This window comes from Pieris brassicae, chromosome 5 (assembly GCF_905147105.1).
Source record: "Pieris brassicae chromosome 5, ilPieBrab1.1, whole genome shotgun sequence".
NCBI classification, from domain to species: domain Eukaryota; kingdom Metazoa; phylum Arthropoda; class Insecta; order Lepidoptera; family Pieridae; genus Pieris; species Pieris brassicae.
Genome location: NC_059669.1, coordinates 16601154 through 16619405, shown reverse-complemented (window position 1 = coordinate 16619405; position 18252 = coordinate 16601154). Strand labels below are relative to the sequence as shown.

Below are 18252 nucleotides of genomic sequence, written 5' to 3'. Positions count from 1 at the left end.
TTATTTTATCTCGAAGTGCTTTGATATCCGAAAAATAAAATATTATGTAACGAAATGTCGGTGCTGCAAACATGCCAGATAAAAAATATAACATTATATCTTACTTCTCATGTTATATAATAATTATATGCTAATCATATGTATTTCTATATAGATCAATAAAAAAATATCAGTAAGTTTGATAGAAATGCAAAATTCATTTATATTTTAAGAATTTTTATTTTTATGTAAGCAATACAGCTTCTACTATGAACCCACAACAAAAAATATTTTGCGCCATTTCACATATTCTTTCGTGTTCCTTTTCAAATTACAATATGCAATGGGATATTAAAGAAAATAGGAGTGTAGTGATCGCCTTACACAAAGCCGTCAGTCATAATCCAAACGCTTCAAAAGCTTGGTATCAACCGTATGTTCGTATATCGTACTATCAACAGATACAAAACCACTTCGTCTCTCGAAGACCTGCGTTCTGTTAGAACTACAAAGGCTGTTAATGCTGTTAAAGCCAGAATTCGTCGTAACCCCATAAGGAATCAAAAAAATTGATTGCGACAATTGTAGATTCCCATTAGCTCTGGCGTGTATTATAAAACAAGACCTGAAGCTCAGAGCTTATCGACGATATACAGGACATTCCCTAAATCAATCTTTACAATTAAAGAGAGTGCATCGATCAAAACGTAATATCCTCTTTACCGATGAAAAAAAATTACGATTGAAGAACATTACAATAAGCAAAATGATAGTGTTCGTCGCAGTTCTAAAGAAGCTGCTCGAGTGGTCGGAAAGGTACAACGTAGTAATCATCCTGCGTTAGTGATGGTTTGGTCGGGCTTGTTTTATCAAGGAGTCATAAATCTACATTTTTGTGTAAAAGAAGTGAAAACTTCAGCCAAAGTGTGATTCAGTCTTGAATCATGTTGCCTCTTTACCTCTCGGCAATACACTTTTTAAAGATATACCGTGGGCTCTCCAGCAGGACTCTACACAAGGCACGAACAACCCAAGTCTGGCTTGAAACCAACGTCCCAGACCTTATAAGAGCTGAAGCCTCGTCATGCATCTATCTCAGACCTCCACCCTTTAGACTTCAAATTATTGTCAATTTTAGAGGACATGGCATCATTAAGTCTCTTAAAAAATATTAGGAGCAAGCAGTGGCGAAATTTCCCTTGGAAACAGTGTGTAAATCCATAGATTCGTGACCAAACAGATTAAAGGCCTGTTTAAAAGCCAAAAGTAGCCATTTCGAATATTTTTCTTTTATTTTTTTTTCTGATTATTATTATTTGATGCTGACTTTAATAAAAATGTAGGTATAAAATTTATCATTGCATCAAAATGTATTTTCATTTGTAACAGAACTTATTGATGGACTAGGTAGTATCTATATCCACCAACTAAGTCACGACAGGTTTACTAATTTTAATAATATTTTACAATAAGTCGACGAAGACTTTAATTTGTACGATTGTTTACCCTGTTATTTAATGCTGATAAAAAACTGCGTGTCATCACTAATCAATAAGCCATTATCTCCAACTGTATAGACTAAACGTAATATACAATTAAATAAATATAATATGATTTTTCAAGTACAAGGTATAAAAGAAAAACATATTTTCCTCAACTTCAAGGGTGGTTCTTGAAACGTCGGGCCCTTGTTAATGTTTGTTCTGCGATCAGCCAAAGACGCCTGGGCCAATTTTAAGCCGCCGCACGAGTAGGTGACATAGGATCAGTAGGTATAGTCGGTGTAGTAATCGTCATCAATAATGTGTTATTATTGTTACTATTTTTGGACCCGTATTCTGAAGCACGATAAATCGTTTTCTAAACATGGGCTGATATATATTACATTATATATATAGTAATGAATATATATCAGCCTACTATTTAAATTATTAAAATCTGGTATCTTAATGTTTTAATTGCTAGACAAAGTAATATTTATTTTATATTGATAAGAAAATATTATAATTCATATGTATATTTACTATATTTACAACAGCTATCTATTCCTTGTTATTACTACGATACATTTTTATAATAAGATTAAATATTTGAAGAAATATTTTTATTTCGTTTTTTTAAGTGTTATTTTCTTCATTTTAATCGTTTTACTTACAACAATATTAAACAATATTCGTAAAAGACACACAAATGCGATCAATAGTATTAGGATTATGGCGACGAAGTCAAGATAGTACTTCTGGTAAAGGGGCATAGTAAGGGCTCGAGAGCGCAGATGGGGTGCACCCTGTGACGTTACCACTTCTTCTATCCAGTGCACCAGCTCTACCCCAGGTGGTACCATGCGGGAATGGTATATACGGGACATCTCTTTGGCACGCTCACGGTATCTATCGATAAATATTGGGGTTCATTTTATTCATTCATTGGGGGCAATATCTACTGTGCTAGTACTGGCATTGGAATATTAACTTGAATTATGTTAATTGAAGTTAATTATTTGTTGGCTTTGCAATAAATTTGTAGCAGGCGCAAGTATTGCATACTTTAAAAATATTAAAGATATAATAATTCAAATATTCATACCTGGGATTACTCAAGACTTCATTGATTGCTTTTTCTAAGGCATCGCTTAAATTTGTAGATAATTCAACTTCTTTTCCGATACCATTTTGGACCGCGGTTCTGATATTGACGAATTGATCACCAAACATAGGTATACCAATTATAGGTACACCGAAATGAACAGCTTCAGTAATAGATAATATTCCACCGTGTGTTATGAATAGCTTGCAATTTGGATGCGCTAAATTTATGAAATAAATGTTGAAATATTTTAAAAGGTGTGATTTTGGTATAACAACATTTTGTAATATGAATAAAGTCGTAGAACCAGTTTTCAACCTTAGAAATATAAATGATGAAGTAAATCTAATATGTTGTGTTAAACCTACCTAAAATACTCTGTTGTGGTAACCATGACGCTATGTGAACATTTTCTGGTAGACTCTTTTCCTGCACAGTAGCTTTCCACAATACAGTATAATTTAAAATAGAAAATACTCGCAGAATATGGGTTTTCATTTCTTTAGGCATTCCTTCTGAGGTCAGTTGGGAGCCCGTGCTAAAGAGTATGACTCCGTTACTGGAATCCATTATGTTCTTTAACCCCTGTAATATATTGTATTATCATAATTAGGATTTTTTCCGCTCAACATAGATTTTTAATTAGTTCTTTGAGACCTTCCAAGAAGAACCTCTTTAATCTTCACACACTAATTATTAGCAAAAGACTAGTAAAAAGATTTTATACCTTTGGCAAAGGATCCAATAAATTATCAATATGAAATCCACCAATTAGTATTAATGATAAAGGTTGCAGGTAACTGTTTCCAATACTGGCATGTGCTGTACTTAATACTAGAGACGCATTATACTTTACATCGTCATACTTTGGTAATTCTATTCCACGTCTGTTTGTGAATGGTTTAAACATAATTTTGTAAAATTCTTCTTCTTTTGGCGTGATATAACTGTAATATAATATATTTGTATTTACTTGAAAATGTAATATGCTATGCTGAAGCCTACTAAAAAGGTATTTGGATTAATTAATGAAAACAATCATAGGCTACTTAGTTGTAACTCTCTCTCTCTCTCTCTTTCTCTGGCATATCCATGTGATTTAAAGTTATAGTTAATACCAGCATAGCAACACTACACACCATATATTAATTATTTTAATTTGCAATCTCAGGCATGAAAGGTATAAATAACCTCAAAACAAGGGTTAATGTTTTTTCTGCTTTTCGGAAAATAAAATTTATACTTACTATGCCTTTAAAGTTTTATGGATTATTTGAAAAAATAATGCTTGCACTCGCTGGTAAAATGATAAAGGGGGAATGTTTCCTGTTCCAACATTGGCAGAGTAGGCGGGATTTGGTATTTCGTGAATAACTTCAAAAATGTTTAAATCATCGTGGTAAGGGAAAAATGAAACATATGGGCAATTAAAAACCGCTGAAAAACTATAAAATTAATAAATTATTTGTAAATGACAAATGCCTTGGCTGGGCTATACCTTCAACGGAATTTTAAAAAAATCAGGCCGAATTTCATAAAAAATCGGTTAAGCCGTTTTCGATGAGGATAGTAAAGAGCCCCACGTAATACTTGAAATTGACTTTTCTTCTTCAGGAATAGAATAATATATAAAACAAAATACTAACCCACAATAAACATCTAAAAACATTCGTTCAATAACAGCAACATCAAATTGTATATTTTTATCGTTCAATAAATTCACCACATGCTCGTTTAATAGAGTGAGATTTGCTAATTTCATTAAAACATTGAACAACTCGGCTGTATTTATTTCTTTGTTCAACACGTTTTCTATTGTTACAGCTTTGTCTAAAATATAGTATAAATCAGATGATAATAGGAAATTATTACTTATAAAAAATTAAAAAATGAGTAGGTATAGTAAAGAATTAGCTGAGTATGATATAAATATGTATGTTTCTCAAAAGAACAAGGTAATGGGACAGGTAATATGATGCTTTACGCAATAACACAAGTGACAATCTTGTGAATAAACATTATCAAGCCATTTCCAACTTTTATACCTTTTGTTTTAATGTCGAATATAATAAACTTGTGTCCTCCGACATTTCATTAATTTGTATAATAATAAGGATTACGGTACCTAAGTATCCATCTGTTTGGAGCTTAATCTGATTCAATTTTTTATGTTCCCGTGGTATTACATAAGGCGTTATGTAGGTTACCTATAAACGCACATAGAATTAGCTGCAACTGATGACTTCACACTCTATACACAAATGCTATATAAATACCTCATGTCCAGCTCTTAGTAAATGCCTTACGAAACTTTCTCCTAAAATTGCATGACTTCTGTAAGGTATAGGGAAAACTAATAATATCTTAAAAGCACTGCAATATTGGAATAATATCGCACATTTCACAATACTGACTAACATGTTAGCTCTTGCAATAATATCATTAGTACCTTAGTATATTAAACTACATATGTCATAAAATTTACTGCAAATTCGTGAGTAAAGACTGACCTTCGAGAGTTCGAAAATGATAAGAAAGGTACTCTGATTTAAACATCACATTTTATTTAAAATATTATTAATAAGGCGTTACTATGAAACATGTGTTGACTGGACAGCAATTGTTTTGCGTTATTAATAAATCCACCTATAAACTCAGAAAACCAACACGACTAAAATAATAACATACTGTTTAACACACTTTAACGAATACTTTTACACAAATAAGAAACACTAATCATTTTTCTTATTTTTAAGGGTTGATTTTCTAAGCGAATAAATCAAATTCCGCGTAAGGTACATTATGATGGGTATTATAAGAATAGTAGCGGCCAGGTCGAGGTAGTACTTCTGGTAAAGGGGCATAGTGAGCGCGGGAGAGCGTAAATGGGGCGCGCCCCGTGACGTCACCACTTCCTCTATCCAATGAACTAGCTCTACACCGGGGGGCACTACGCGGGAATGGTAGATGCGGGAAATTTCTTTGGCGCGCGTACGGTATCTGTAATATTTTTGTCAAATTAGATTAAAGGAATTAATTAAATCAAATATAATTTATTAATATTCTTTAACTGTAGAATATTAATCTAAAAATTAATCAACAACAGCTTATCAAAATAACTCGGGTGCGATAATAATCATATCAGACCAGTTTTTGTAAAGATTTATACAAAAAATATTATAAAATATAATAATATATAAGATACTCTATCTAATACACACGATGTATGACATAGAAGTTCGAACGCTTTAAATCATTACCAATGTTTTCCAAATTCCTCCCTATATCCCTCCGGTATTCTTCTTTTTTACAATTTCAATTAAATACGAACCTTGGATCATTTGTAACATCATTGATTGCTAGAAGTAGCTCATTTCCCATATTAACAGATAACTTCACTTCTTTAGCAAAACCATTGATTACAGCACTTCTGACATTTATGAACTGATCTGCAAATGCTGGAAGACCAATAATAGGTACTCCGAAGTGAACAGCTTCCGTCATCGATAATAAACCTCCATGTGTGATAAACAAAATACAATTTGGATGGGCTAAAATATAAAGAATTTGTTAATGGGTATAGTGATAATAGAAAATAAACTATTTGAACTTATTTTGATGGTTAACCCATGACATAATGGTGATTATGTCACCGAGTTGGAAAAATATTTACTCGAGAATACGTTACATCACTACCATTTGCCGAAGTCGCGTAATCGACCAATCGCTGCGCTGGCCAGTGTCTTCTGAATTCGACAATCGACATTTACAAAATAAGGAGTAGATCTCAGGAATAAGAAGTAGTCACATAACTTACCTAAAACACTAACTTGAGGAATCCATTTCTTAGCAATAACATTACTTGGTAATGCAAGGCTCCCTTCATTTGTCTTCCACAGTACTGTGTACTTTAGCTTACTAAATATATTGACAAGTTCTGTTACTAGGTTCGATAATCCACCAAATGTTAGTTGAGTTCCCATACTAAATAATATTACACCTTCCTTGCTTCGGTCCATTAGCTTTTGCAAATCCTAGAGGTCCAGTAACTTTAATGGTTTTTCTCTTAGGTAATAACAAATCTACGGACTCCGGACGGACCGGACGGTCTTAGAGAGTGTTGCAGGGAAAGAATCAAAGCAGAATAAATGCCGTGGAAATGAGAGAGGGAACAAACCTGGACGGAATCCAGGATGTACTAGAGAAGGGAAAAGTTCCTATAATAGAGGAGCATGGTAAACTTCATGCAAGTAGTAATAGTATGAAGCGAGAGAGGTAGGTCACCTTAGGAAGCAGAGATCCCTAGTATCTGCCTACCTCTAGCGCGAAAATATAAATCATTCATTACACGGGGGGAAAGAAGGTCCTATGACATATCGTTTGCCCTGGAGAACAAAGTCGTAAAACACTATTACGACTGTTTTAATATTTTCTCTTTTATGACTTCCTTGGTTCCTTGGGAAAGTACATCACACTTTAAATATAATTTTTTTGGTTCACCATAGGCGTAAAACTGATGTGATTATTACGTTCTAAACATTCGTCAAAATCGTGTCGTCCGTAATTATGTTTAAACATTAAAACAATCACACTAAATATATAACAGCAATCTTTAAATCGTCGAATAGTAATTGATATGTATACTTGTATATGTAATATAGTTACTATCCTAGTAATAATAGCATAACCGTCTTTTATTTTTCCAGAACAAAATAGACTTTGTTCCCCGGGGCAAGAGATATATTTCCTGAAACTATTGTAATGTAAATGGGCTTTACTGAAGTAGTCGGTATCGTAGTTACCGTTACTCCATAATAATATATTTTTTATTATATCACACCTCTGGCAATGGTTCTATATGAGTATTTATATTAAATCCACCAATCATTTTCAGAGAACTTGGGACTTCTGGAACATCTCTCAAACTTATATGTGAACCACTAAATGCGAGTGACGCGTTATATTTCACATCGCTATAGGCTGGTAACTCTTTCCCTCTCTTTTTCATCGCTGGCTCGAAAAATAAACTATAAATTTCTTCTTCAAAGGAGTGAATTAAGCTGAAATTTGTTATATATAACTAAGAACGTGCTGCGAGCTTTATGGCATTGTGGAAATTAATAAAAACATACTTATAACGATAAATATTTTTAGTATATGTTTTCAACGGAATTATTGTAAGCTATTTGGTAGGTGATAATTCGAAACTGATTTTTTTTAAATCTTATTTATCTCCAGCTCAAAATTCATCATTTGGGAAGTACCATTTACGCGTGACTTGCGAACCCTCAATATTACTGCATGTGAGACTGCATGAGGGTATATTTAGTTACACGCTGGCTGAATTCACAAGAATTACTTTATTTATAATTAGTTATAAAAAGGTTTAGGTTTTATATTTTCTTGTTTTGTTTATATTATTTTACTTTAATTTTTACAGTAAAAGTTTTCTACAACACTCGCTTACCACGATTGCTGAGAAGATCTCAAACAATCCAGTTGTGAAGTTTTTGATTTTTATTACGATAACTGTTTTTTTTTATTACCATCGATTTTTTAAATTATCTAAAGAGATTTATAATTATAGTAAATGTGTAAACGATTTGTTCTATACATAGATTATTTAATTTTATAACGTTTAAAAGTTTTAAATAATATATATCTAAATACAAATGCATTGGATTTCTTAGCAATAACATACTTAAAACAATTATAATAGGAAATCTTATCTCAAAAGCGAAGAATAAAAATTATAATTATAGGAAGGACTTACAAATGCCTCTTAAACAGGGTAACAATCGTGTACCAAAGTTCTTGAACACGCTGTATAAATGTAAATGGCGGTAGATTGATAGTCCTCATATTAGGTGTGTAAGCGGGATTTGGTGGAGTGTGTATCAAACGAAATATCTCAATGTATTGATCGTAAGGGAAGAACCATATAAATGGACATTCAAAAACTGCGGAAAACCTGAAAAATATTTCATAAAGTATCTGATTTGGGCGTCATTTCTGGCATAGCATAGCTTACGCAATACATAAATAATAATATATAATTAATTCATCCAAATACTGGCTGCGTTACACACTGCAAGCATAACCTATAATGCCAATGCCAAATGCGAGAGGCTGATATTTGGAAAAATATGTCGCTGTTATAGATACCGGCAAACTTCTTGAGCATTAAACAAGGGAGTGGGGGAAAGTGTGCGCATCGTACACAGCGCGGGACACAAACGCCGCGCTATTAATTAATTAATATTGGAAGCGATTTAGTCTAAGAAACTGTTGCTTAGTAGGCGAGAAGTTTTGTGAATTTAGTATGTAGTTATAAAAGCACACGTATAAAATCTTATCTGATCTCATAAATTAGGATTCAAACTAAAAGCCTCTTAACAAAAAATAGATCCAAAAAATGAAACTTTTTGGAACATAGAAGTTATAACATTATGTTTTTTATATATACAAATATATATGTGTGGGTGTGTATATATGTATACATAATTAATTTCAATATGTTTACGGCATAATAGAATAGCTTGGAATAAATTTTGCGATATTACTAAGATTTTTATACTCACCCACTATAAATGTCATGATCCATCCACTCAACGACAGCTACATCAAATTTCTGACTTGTATCGTTTAAAAGTGCCTGCACTTTTACATTCAAAGCAGTTTTCTCTGCCACGCTTTTCATCATAAGAAATAATTTCCATCCTTCATGTCTCATATTTCTCTCAAGAATGTCTTTAAGGTTTAAAAACGGTTCTGGAATTACTTAATCGTATAGCTATTTATTTTCATAAATCTATAGTTTTATTTGCACATAATATAATTTTGAATAATACCGGTCTGTCTGTTTTTTCAATATTTTGAAAATATCCTGTTTGTGAAAAGAATGTGTGATATCAGTTCAGTATTAATTTACACTTAACAGTAACTTCTGAATTTAATGTGTAAACCATATAAATATATATATATTTTTAATAATAGCACAGATTATATTCATTACGGGGAATGTAAAAAGAAGTATTATAGACTCATCTGTATTTCTAGATAATGGAATTGACGGACGTATGTCCAAGTCCATTACACCCATATAAATAACTACTCAAAGTAATAAAATAAAAAATCTTACTAAAACTGTTGTCATTGGTTACTTCTATCTGATGCAGCTTTGGGTTTGTATTATTTATAGGGAACGGCGTAACGTACGTCACCTGAATTAACATAAGCGTTTTGCTAGATATTTAATAAAAAAGTTACAGTTTTATTCATAAATAGTCAATGAGTAACAGATATTGCTTATATCATATTTTTCTAGGCAAAGAGAAACTAGAAAGATAGTATCTAAACATTTATAGCTACCTCATGACCGGCATTAATCAGATGCCGTACGAATCCCTCACCAAATATACCGTGGCTTTCAAACGGAAACGGAAATACGAGTAGCACTCTATAGCCAGTACACGCATTAAGAAATAAAATCCATAGAATAACACATTTCATTTTCTGAAAAAAAAAGCTTTAACGCTGTTTATTCCGTTGTTTATTAAAACAACAATTGCAATGCTAATAATTCAATTCAATTCATAGAAGTATGCCATTTTCATCAATGTTTTCCTTTAACGTTATCACGTAATATTATCGTCCGTAAACTGACTGTAAGTAGTGTAAATATATAAATGTAGTAAAGTAATGTAAATAATATTAAAATCTTCTAAGTCTGTAGTGTGTGAAACTACGTGTTCAGTAATGTCACATTTGCATTTTATTAATTTGAGTTATAAAAAAATATATATCAGATAGGATAGCTTTTTAAATTAATTTAAAACATGCTTTTTATGTGATGGTAACCCTACAAATTCAATAAAAATATTTATCTTTCGGAATTTGTTACGATTTGAATATATTTTAATAAAGAACAATATCTAAAGTGGCAGATTAACAGTTAATGAATTTTGACCACTTAACACCAATATAAAATGCCGTTTCAATGATTGATAACGGTCACAATTCATTTTCGTCTAGCGCAAAAATGAAAATCTTCTTTACTCTTTCTCTTTTACTAGCATTATTTTATACTGCCACCAGCAAGCCACATTATAGTACGTTATTATAATTTGCTACCAGCTCAAATTTTTTGACTAGCCGTTAAGCATACTGTTTAAAATTGCAGGTAGCTCTCGATGTGTCAATGTATGGGATGATGGTTGCACCAACGGACAACTGCCGGGGGCTGGTAAGTGAAATTTCCTTTATTTTTAAAACATGAAACAAAATTATTTATATATTATAATAGTTGCTAACGTCCACTGTGGGCCAATTCGAATAATTAAATTTATTGTAATAGTATGGAAACCAGATAAGAATATTAAAAAAAACACTTACCTAACAAAATTAAACAAAAAGCTTCAACAATACCTTTTTAAAACACCATAAAACAAATTTAACGAAAATACGCCGCACTCTGTTTCATATCTCATATGCAACTGCAACGGATAAGCATAACTCAGTATTCAATGCATGCACTGTAAAGACTTCGACTACTTAAATTTTATTATATTAAATAATATTTTTATTGCGTTTTTGTGGGCAATACCTACCAAATCTTTAAAATTATTGTGAATCTGTTTTCATGCTTAAATATCAAACATTAACTTTTTAATTATTTAGGCGCGAAACTAATGTACTTTTCGCACTGAATTGCACTGTGTGCAAACTTTGTCGTTGTTCGATTATGGATTCAATGAGTACTTTTAGTTAATACTATTTTGAATTTAATTATAGCGATTCGTTAATCATTTCTTCCATTCTACTGCGAAGTGTATAGTCCGTGAGTAACACTGAAAATGTTTAGAACTGGCCCGTTAGAAACATTGCTAATGAAAACTTGCTGAATTGATTTTTTTTATATATTGGCAATAGTTTTAACTTAAATTTAACTTTATGCCAGTTTCAAGTAAAAAAATAAATTTTAGAACTCTTTGGACTCTAACCTAATGTAGTATATTGCATTCATTTGTCATTTATTTTTGTGAATTGGCGGCAAATCTATAACTCTTGTTACAAGTAAAAATCGCGTGAAAAGTTTCGGTCAATGATAATGATTTATATTTATATTATAACTTTCGTTGTGGGCTTACTCAACAACAAATTATTAGGCTATTATAGGCTGCGATTAGTATTTCTTAATGAAGCCCCATCTTGTGCCACTATTTACAATTGGTTTAACGAGTTTAAGCGCTTGCTGTACGACACATGATATATGAAGATAAGAGAGTGACCTATCAACAGAAACGGGCAAGCCTAGGCGTTGGTATGAGTCAAGTTCAAAAAATAATACACGAACATTTAGGCGTCAGGAAGCTTTGTACCAGATGGATTCTTCATACTTTAACCGACGACCACAAACACCTTCGCTTGGACTGGTATCGCCAAGTGTTAGATAACTTCAACGGCGGTGACTCAAATGCTGTATTTGTCATCGTCACAGGTGATGAAAGCTACGAAGCTAGATATATTGCTACGAACCAGAAACCAAAAGAAAATCAGCTCAGTGGCTGTTTCCTTTCGAGTATCGGCCAACTAAGGTAAAGAAGGAAGAAGTCAAGGAAAAAAGGCGATTGCCTCATTGTTTGGTCGGACAGGTAATTTCGCGTCAGTTGTTCTAGAAGAGGGAAGGAGAGTTAATGTAGACTGGTATGTCAATCGCTGTTTGCCTGTTGCCTTGGAAAAAATTCGACAGCAGCGCCCTCGAAGCAGGATCCTTCTTAACCACGACAATGCTTCAACGCACTCCGCAAAACGGACTGTTGAAGATTTGACTATGGCCGGTGTCGAGATAATGAGTCATCCGCCATACAGTCCTGACCTGGCGCCATTTCATTTATTGCCAAGAACTAAAGAAAAAATTCGAGGCATTCAGTGGTTCCATCGAATGTAGAGAGAAACGGAGATTACTTCGAAAAATAGTAAAAGTATTGGCAACTTACTGCATTAAGCCATTTAATCATGTTTAAACATTTCAAGTGTTACCTAGGTAGAAAGTAAATCTAGTGTAACTCGACTCTTATTAGTTTAATCTTAAATGTTAAAATCTTCTTTCTTACTCTTACGTTGCTGGAGTAATACGTAATATAGAATTATAATTAATTTAAAATGAAAAGCTCACCCACTTTTGAGTTGCTGTATTGTGTATTTTTAGGTTCGCAAAGCGGTCCACAAAAAATATATTTTTATCCTTATTAACTTTCACGACCATAATTTTAAATTGTATTCAGTGCCGTTTATAAAAAAACTATTTTTACTTTTTTTCTCTTTAAGTCTTTATAGAATTAGTCATTCTGGCATGAGAGTAGGTAACATGTATATTATTTAAACACAGGTGACGACGATGATTATTTGAATGGTGGTTTTAATCCGGGAAAACGTTGCATAAATATGTGGGATGAAGGCTGTGTCAACGGACAACTTCAAGGCTCAGGTACCAACCAATAATAATTTATATTTAATAATTATTCATTCACACAATTTGGTAATAAATAAAAATCTATATATTCAGACGCTTCCTGACCCGATAGTGGATATGCACTATTAAATTATACAAATCCACTCTCTTAAATATACAAAAATATTAATAAGACATCATCTTTATTATCATGTTTCCTCAATAAGTATATAGGAATATTTAAATTAAAGTTTTGTTGGATGAGACAGTTTTTACTCAACATTTAGTATTTATACACAATTTTTTTTTTTCAATTTAATGAGTAACTTATAAATAAAAACTATATTCAGATTTACATGCAAAACCCGTTACCCGAACTAAAACAGCTGTAAATAATATAATACGAAATGCAAAAATCCTCATGAATTTTGCACCTATACTTATAATGTAAAAATATTATTTGCACTTTTGCAGGCGGAGACGACGATTATCTGAATGGTGGTTTTAACCCTGGGAAAAGATCTCTGGGCGAAGTCCTAGCAACGTTTATGAAACTACAACGCTTGCGCCACCATTAATTCTTCCACGACACCTCGTCTACATGTTTACTCTGGATTTTCTTTCGTTTTCATAGTACTTACCTTTTTTGCGACACTTATTTTAAATGTATATATTAATACTACTTGTCATTAGTCATTAAATTCATTACAATTTATATGTTTTACTAATTTAATGACATTATTACAACTTCTTTTTTATATGAATATGGGCTACAGTAATTATGAAAGGAAACAATAGTTCAAAAAAACCATTTATTAAAATACAATTGTGCTCTTGCACTGACTTCATCCCAATGTACAAAAATATTAACTCCTTATAGTTTAGCCAATTTGCAATTTACAATTGCTATAAAACATATTTAATATATTAACTACATAGTATTTCATGTAATGCTTACAATTATTGTCATATTTTAAAATAGGACATTGCCAGAGAATGTATGAGCTTTCCTTGGCAAGTGTTATTAGTCTTTTATTTGACAAATATAACTAATTCTGCTAAGCAAATACAAGGCACTCTAGTTTTGAACTTATCAATGAACTATATATAGAAAATAACTGTCTCCAAGACCATTCAAATAATTTTAAAACCACTAATTATGTTCTAAGTCCATGTTATTGTACTATTTTTTTTTTTTATAAAATTTTAAGACTTTTGTATAGGTTTGCAAATGCCTGTTTATAAAGTTTTTGTTATTTAAACAATTGTGATTCACTATATGTCCATCAAATAAGTTAAATATGTGATGTAATTAAGCTTAAATGTAGAGCTTGCAATATATTCACTAAACTTATATACTTCCTACTTTTGAAATTCAAAACAGCATTTGAATTTTCACATTAAGAGGCACTCGTCTATTATATTTTATGAATGTTATTAAAGCATAACTTTTTGGGGCAAAAGATATGCGTCATTATACCAAGGAGAACGTAGTCTTAATTAAAATTCAATATCATAACATGATATTACAAAAATTTGGCCATAATACAAATATTTAAAATAGGGCATCAACACATTATCATAATTGATTGTCTCATAATTGACAAGAATGTATTGAATCCATGTTTTGTAACATAAACAAATGTAATTTATAGACACTAAAAATAGAGAAAACAAGAGAGATCAAACATTATTACATATTAAATTGCAAGATATAAAATGGCTAAGTTTGAACAGCGGTGGGTTGATTATCAAAAACATATTAATATCTTTACAATTTGTTAAAACAAGCTCAAAAAAATGTTGTCCATGTCCTAGCAATAAATTTCTATGCTACTTTCATAAGTAAAATTAGATAAATTTATATTCAACATCAGCCCCTTTACTCTGTAACTTCATACTGCGACAGCAATACAGATTTATAACCACCAGATTATAATGTAAGAGGAGATATTAAACATTGTTTTCTTCATAGGCATAAATGTAACATGAAATATATACTTTGTTATTGATTTAATTGCTGATCATTAAAAATAAACAATTAATACTAAATGTCTGTCTATCACAGTCTATTTTGATTTTAATATTAATAACTCAAAGACATTAAAAATTACCTCATTTGAATCAAATATAAAAAGGAGATCTGGACTGTTTTGACTTAAGTACTTAAATATTAGCAAGAGTAACTAACTATAATTCATAACAATTAATCATGAAATATGTATAAGTTAAGTGATTTCATTAGTTGCTAGGATGCCAATTTTCTTGACTATATTGTGGCAACTCCATTGGCAATTTATTATACATATTATTCAAGTTTTGAACTGGTTGGGGTGGTGGTGGCTTTTGTACATTTGACTGACGAAATTTTGTAGAATATTTATAAAAATCGGACATTTCAAATGGTTTTGTCTCTTCTCTATATGGTATACATTTACCCTGTTCAATAACAGTCAAGTTTTTGGGTGATTCTAAAGAGATAGCACCAGGTGACATTACTGGTGGGCTGTTTGGTGTGTGGTTTGGACTATGCATGGCCATGTGACGTCCAGAAGAAATCATAATTTCATATGGTTGAGAATTTCCTAAGCTAGGACTACGCTTTAAGCTTGCACTCTTTTTAAGCATAGGTGGCTCTCGAGTGGGAGAATCCAGAGATGTTTCATACCATTGCTTTTCTTTCCTAGAATCCTGGGAGAGTGGAGAGAATTTGTTCATACTAACAGAATCAAAATTATGGGAATAACCAGACATTTGACTTACTGGGCTTAAAGGATCAATGTATTGTCGACTCTCATCAAGATAATCTTCAGTTGATACTTGTAACTGTAGATAGAGTGGATTTTTAATTGTATTTCGTTCACGTAAGGGCAGCGTATTTGGTACAGGTATATTTCTTTCAATTGGTTTGGGTATTGGTGGTTCCTGTATATCTGGTTGTGATCTGTGTTGGTAAACTGGTGCTGGGGGGCGATAGCCCTCAGACATATTTTCTAAATGGTGGTTATAATCACTATGTGATGTAAGGTGATATGTTTGGGTTCTCTGTAAAGTATTTCGTCGAACACCTTCATTTCTTCTCTTAGGCTGTGCTTGCATTTGGTGGTGATGATTTAAAGCTCCTAAATGCTGGCTCTGTGCTTTTAATTGTGATGCATACTGATATAATAAAGGTGTACTACGCATGCTATTCTGCTGAGGAATAGTATGCTGGGCAATTGATCCATGTGTATAATGAGTAGTTATGTCTGGATGACTGGAACTAAAGTGGGTTTCTCGTAAACGAGACACATTATGAGCTTCAGATGGTGTATTGCTATAATATATTTTATTAGTATATTCAGTAGCCATTGTATGATGACGGTAAGCTGGCCCTTGTTGTAATTCAACATGAATATTTTCACTGGGTAGGCCATCATGACGATTGGCTAAAGCAGGGTAGGTGTGTGAAGTGTGTATAGAAAATGTTTCAGGATTACGCTCTTGGGGTGGAGAAGGAAAAAAGTTAGAACAACTTGTCTCAGGACGTCGTACTTGTCTAGAATGAACGCTCTTGCCAGACATACCCGAGATGGATGGCGTAGATAGACGGTGAGAAATGTTCTTACGCAAGTTATGCTCCGCTTCGTGTCTGTCATTTACTTTGAGGCGCCTAGAGGTTTTGTCACAACCATCTTGTACATCAGTACCATCTGTGGAACGATCTACACTACGTATACTTCCCAATCTTTCTCTTTGTGGGACTTCTGGACTCAAGGGAGCTTCAGGTGGCATGATTCCCGTTAATTGGACTTCTTGCACGCACAACTTGTATAGTTCTTCATTTTTAGCTGCTAGCATCTGCTCTAGTTCCTTCTTACGAGCTTGTAGCTTTAAAAGCTTATCCTGCTTATCAGAATGCAAATCACTCCCCATTGTACTTGTGCCCATATTCAACAAGTTAATTAAATTATTAAGAAACTCATTGAACAATATAAAACATAAAAAGCATTTGGCGAAAAAAATATAAAATTATTAAAACTCAAAAAATTAAAAAACCAAAGAAAAATAACACTGACACAAAAGACACTCCACAGTTTACACGCTCAAGCCTCAAACCCACACCCATATTTTTTTTATGTCCACAGAGTGATAGATTATTTTTATGTGTTAAAACTGAAGCACAGATGAGTAAGAATATAATGTTTAGGTCGGGTGGGCCGGGACCCACTATGCCGGACCGGTAGACCTGCCGGAAACCGGACCCCACAAGAAAATCGGACAAGCAACTCAGTTGAATTTGGACCAGTGTCCACAATGGACATGAAATTGTTGTGTTGTAGTGGTGGTATAGAAGACAAAATAGAAGATAGAAGTATTGGGTACATCCTATTTTACGGGAAAGATTTTCACTTGGGACATTTGAAACATTGATGGGTGAACTTAAAAGTGACTGAGCAAAGTTCTTCAATTATTTTCGAATGACAACAACCACTTTTGACTATTGACTGGGACGACTTTCACCAGACATAAGAGTACGAAATACTAGTTTCGGGGCGGGAAACACGCGCCGAAACTGGTTCACATTACTCCGGTCCGGTGATTTTACCGGAAGTTTGTAGTGACAAAACGCTCGGTAAAAATGACGGGCTCAGCGAAAAAGCCGGACTCGGGATAATGTGAATAGCTTTATACAATTTGTACAGCCACTAGGCCTTCCGACTTTTACCGGACCGGGATATCTGCCGGTCCGGCATAGTGGGAACCCAGCCTTATATATAACATCACTAGAGAAAACGACAAAACTTTAGTTATAATATTAATAACAAATCCGGTAAAGAAGTAGATTATGTTCGTGACTTAGGTTGGACTATAAAATGACGTATAGTAACCAGTTGACAGAGTAGCAGAAATAAAGCTGAAAACTTCGTTTTATTTAATTTTACTAGTTAAAACGTGGAGGATAAGATGGTAAATGTAAATTTTTGTATTATATGTAATCTTTATATTGTATAGTGTCATCGTGTAGTCGGTAATCGGTTTTTGTAATTTCTGTAAATATTGTATAAACGAGCCCACCGATCTAGGTCAGGGGGATGATGACCATGTTAGCCTAAATCTCCCCGTGTATCTGTTATTTCGATTTCTGATTGTTCGTTATTATCAATGAAGGTTAAGGAAGAAGTAATTAGATATATACTGTACTATGTTACTTGGTGCAACGAAAAATTCAATGAAAAAATATATTAAATAGT

At 32.8% G+C, this 18252-nt stretch overlaps 4 protein-coding genes across 5 annotated transcripts; 1 reads left to right on the top strand and 3 right to left on the bottom strand.

Moving 5' to 3' along the window:
- Nucleotides 1–2098: 2098 nt before the first annotated feature.
- Nucleotides 2099–4902, bottom strand: LOC123709547 (UDP-glycosyltransferase UGT5-like; the record flags this gene model as incomplete). Its single annotated transcript, XM_045660952.1, has 7 exons — nucleotides 4842–4902; nucleotides 4212–4395; nucleotides 3813–4002; nucleotides 3293–3512; nucleotides 2934–3150; nucleotides 2566–2785; nucleotides 2099–2369 (listed from the first exon to the last, which is right to left on the bottom strand). Coding segments are annotated over exons 2-7 (1131 nt in total), but the record flags the coding sequence as incomplete, so codon positions are not given.
- Nucleotides 4903–5107: 205 nt separating this feature from the next.
- LOC123710112 (UDP-glycosyltransferase UGT5-like) lies at nucleotides 5108–11138 on the bottom strand. 2 transcript variants are annotated; one of them, XM_045661815.1, is made up of 9 exons: nucleotides 10960–11138; nucleotides 9937–10080; nucleotides 9707–9788; nucleotides 9147–9336; nucleotides 8339–8536; nucleotides 7406–7625; nucleotides 6383–6599; nucleotides 5897–6116; nucleotides 5108–5565 (listed from the first exon to the last, which is right to left on the bottom strand). In XM_045661815.1, exons 2-9 carry the CDS (start codon nucleotides 10075–10077, stop codon nucleotides 5298–5300), a joined length of 1536 nt encoding a protein of 511 aa, XP_045517771.1. In that variant the 5' UTR covers nucleotides 10078–10080; nucleotides 10960–11138; the 3' UTR covers nucleotides 5108–5297. The 2 variants fall into 2 exon arrangements, with proteins under 2 accessions (XP_045517771.1, XP_045517772.1); XM_045661816.1 differs by having other exon boundaries at nucleotides 10993–11138.
- Nucleotides 10440–13733, top strand: LOC123710114. The gene is made up of 4 exons (XM_045661820.1): nucleotides 10440–10676; nucleotides 10748–10810; nucleotides 12956–13054; nucleotides 13493–13733. The coding sequence occupies exons 1-4, from the start codon at nucleotides 10565–10567 to the stop codon at nucleotides 13594–13596; spliced, it is 378 nt and encodes a 125-aa protein (XP_045517776.1). The 5' UTR covers nucleotides 10440–10564; the 3' UTR covers nucleotides 13597–13733.
- Nucleotides 13734–13816: 83 nt separating this feature from the next.
- LOC123710111 lies at nucleotides 13817–17427 on the bottom strand. The gene has a single exon (XM_045661814.1). It carries the CDS (start codon nucleotides 16946–16948, stop codon nucleotides 15260–15262), a length of 1689 nt encoding a protein of 562 aa, XP_045517770.1. The 5' UTR covers nucleotides 16949–17427; the 3' UTR covers nucleotides 13817–15259.
- Nucleotides 17428–18252: the final 825 nt, after the last annotated feature.

Coding starts and splice junctions, on each gene's coding strand:
- LOC123710114 (XM_045661820.1), top strand. CDS start 10,565: ATGATTGATAACGGTCACAATTCATTTTCGTCTAGCGCAAAAATGAAA. Junction 10,811..12,955: donor CGGACAACTGCCGGGGGCTG/GTAAGTGAAATT, acceptor ATTTAAACACAG/GTGACGACGATGATTATTTG. Junction 13,055..13,492: donor CGGACAACTTCAAGGCTCAG/GTACCAACCAAT, acceptor GCACTTTTGCAG/GCGGAGACGACGATTATCTG.
- LOC123710111 (XM_045661814.1), bottom strand. CDS start 16,948: ATGGGCACAAGTACAATGGGGAGTGATTTGCATTCTGATAAGCAGGAT.
- LOC123710112 (XM_045661815.1), bottom strand. CDS start 10,077: ATGAAATGTGTTATTCTATGGATTTTATTTCTTAATGCGTGTACTGGC. Junction 8,537..9,146: donor GATCATGACATTTATAGTGG/GTGAGTATAAAA, acceptor AATATTTTTCAG/GTTTTCCGCAGTTTTTGAAT. Junction 6,117..6,382: donor TCCTCAAGTTAGTGTTTTAG/GTAAGTTATGTG, acceptor TTTATATTTTAG/CCCATCCAAATTGTATTTTG.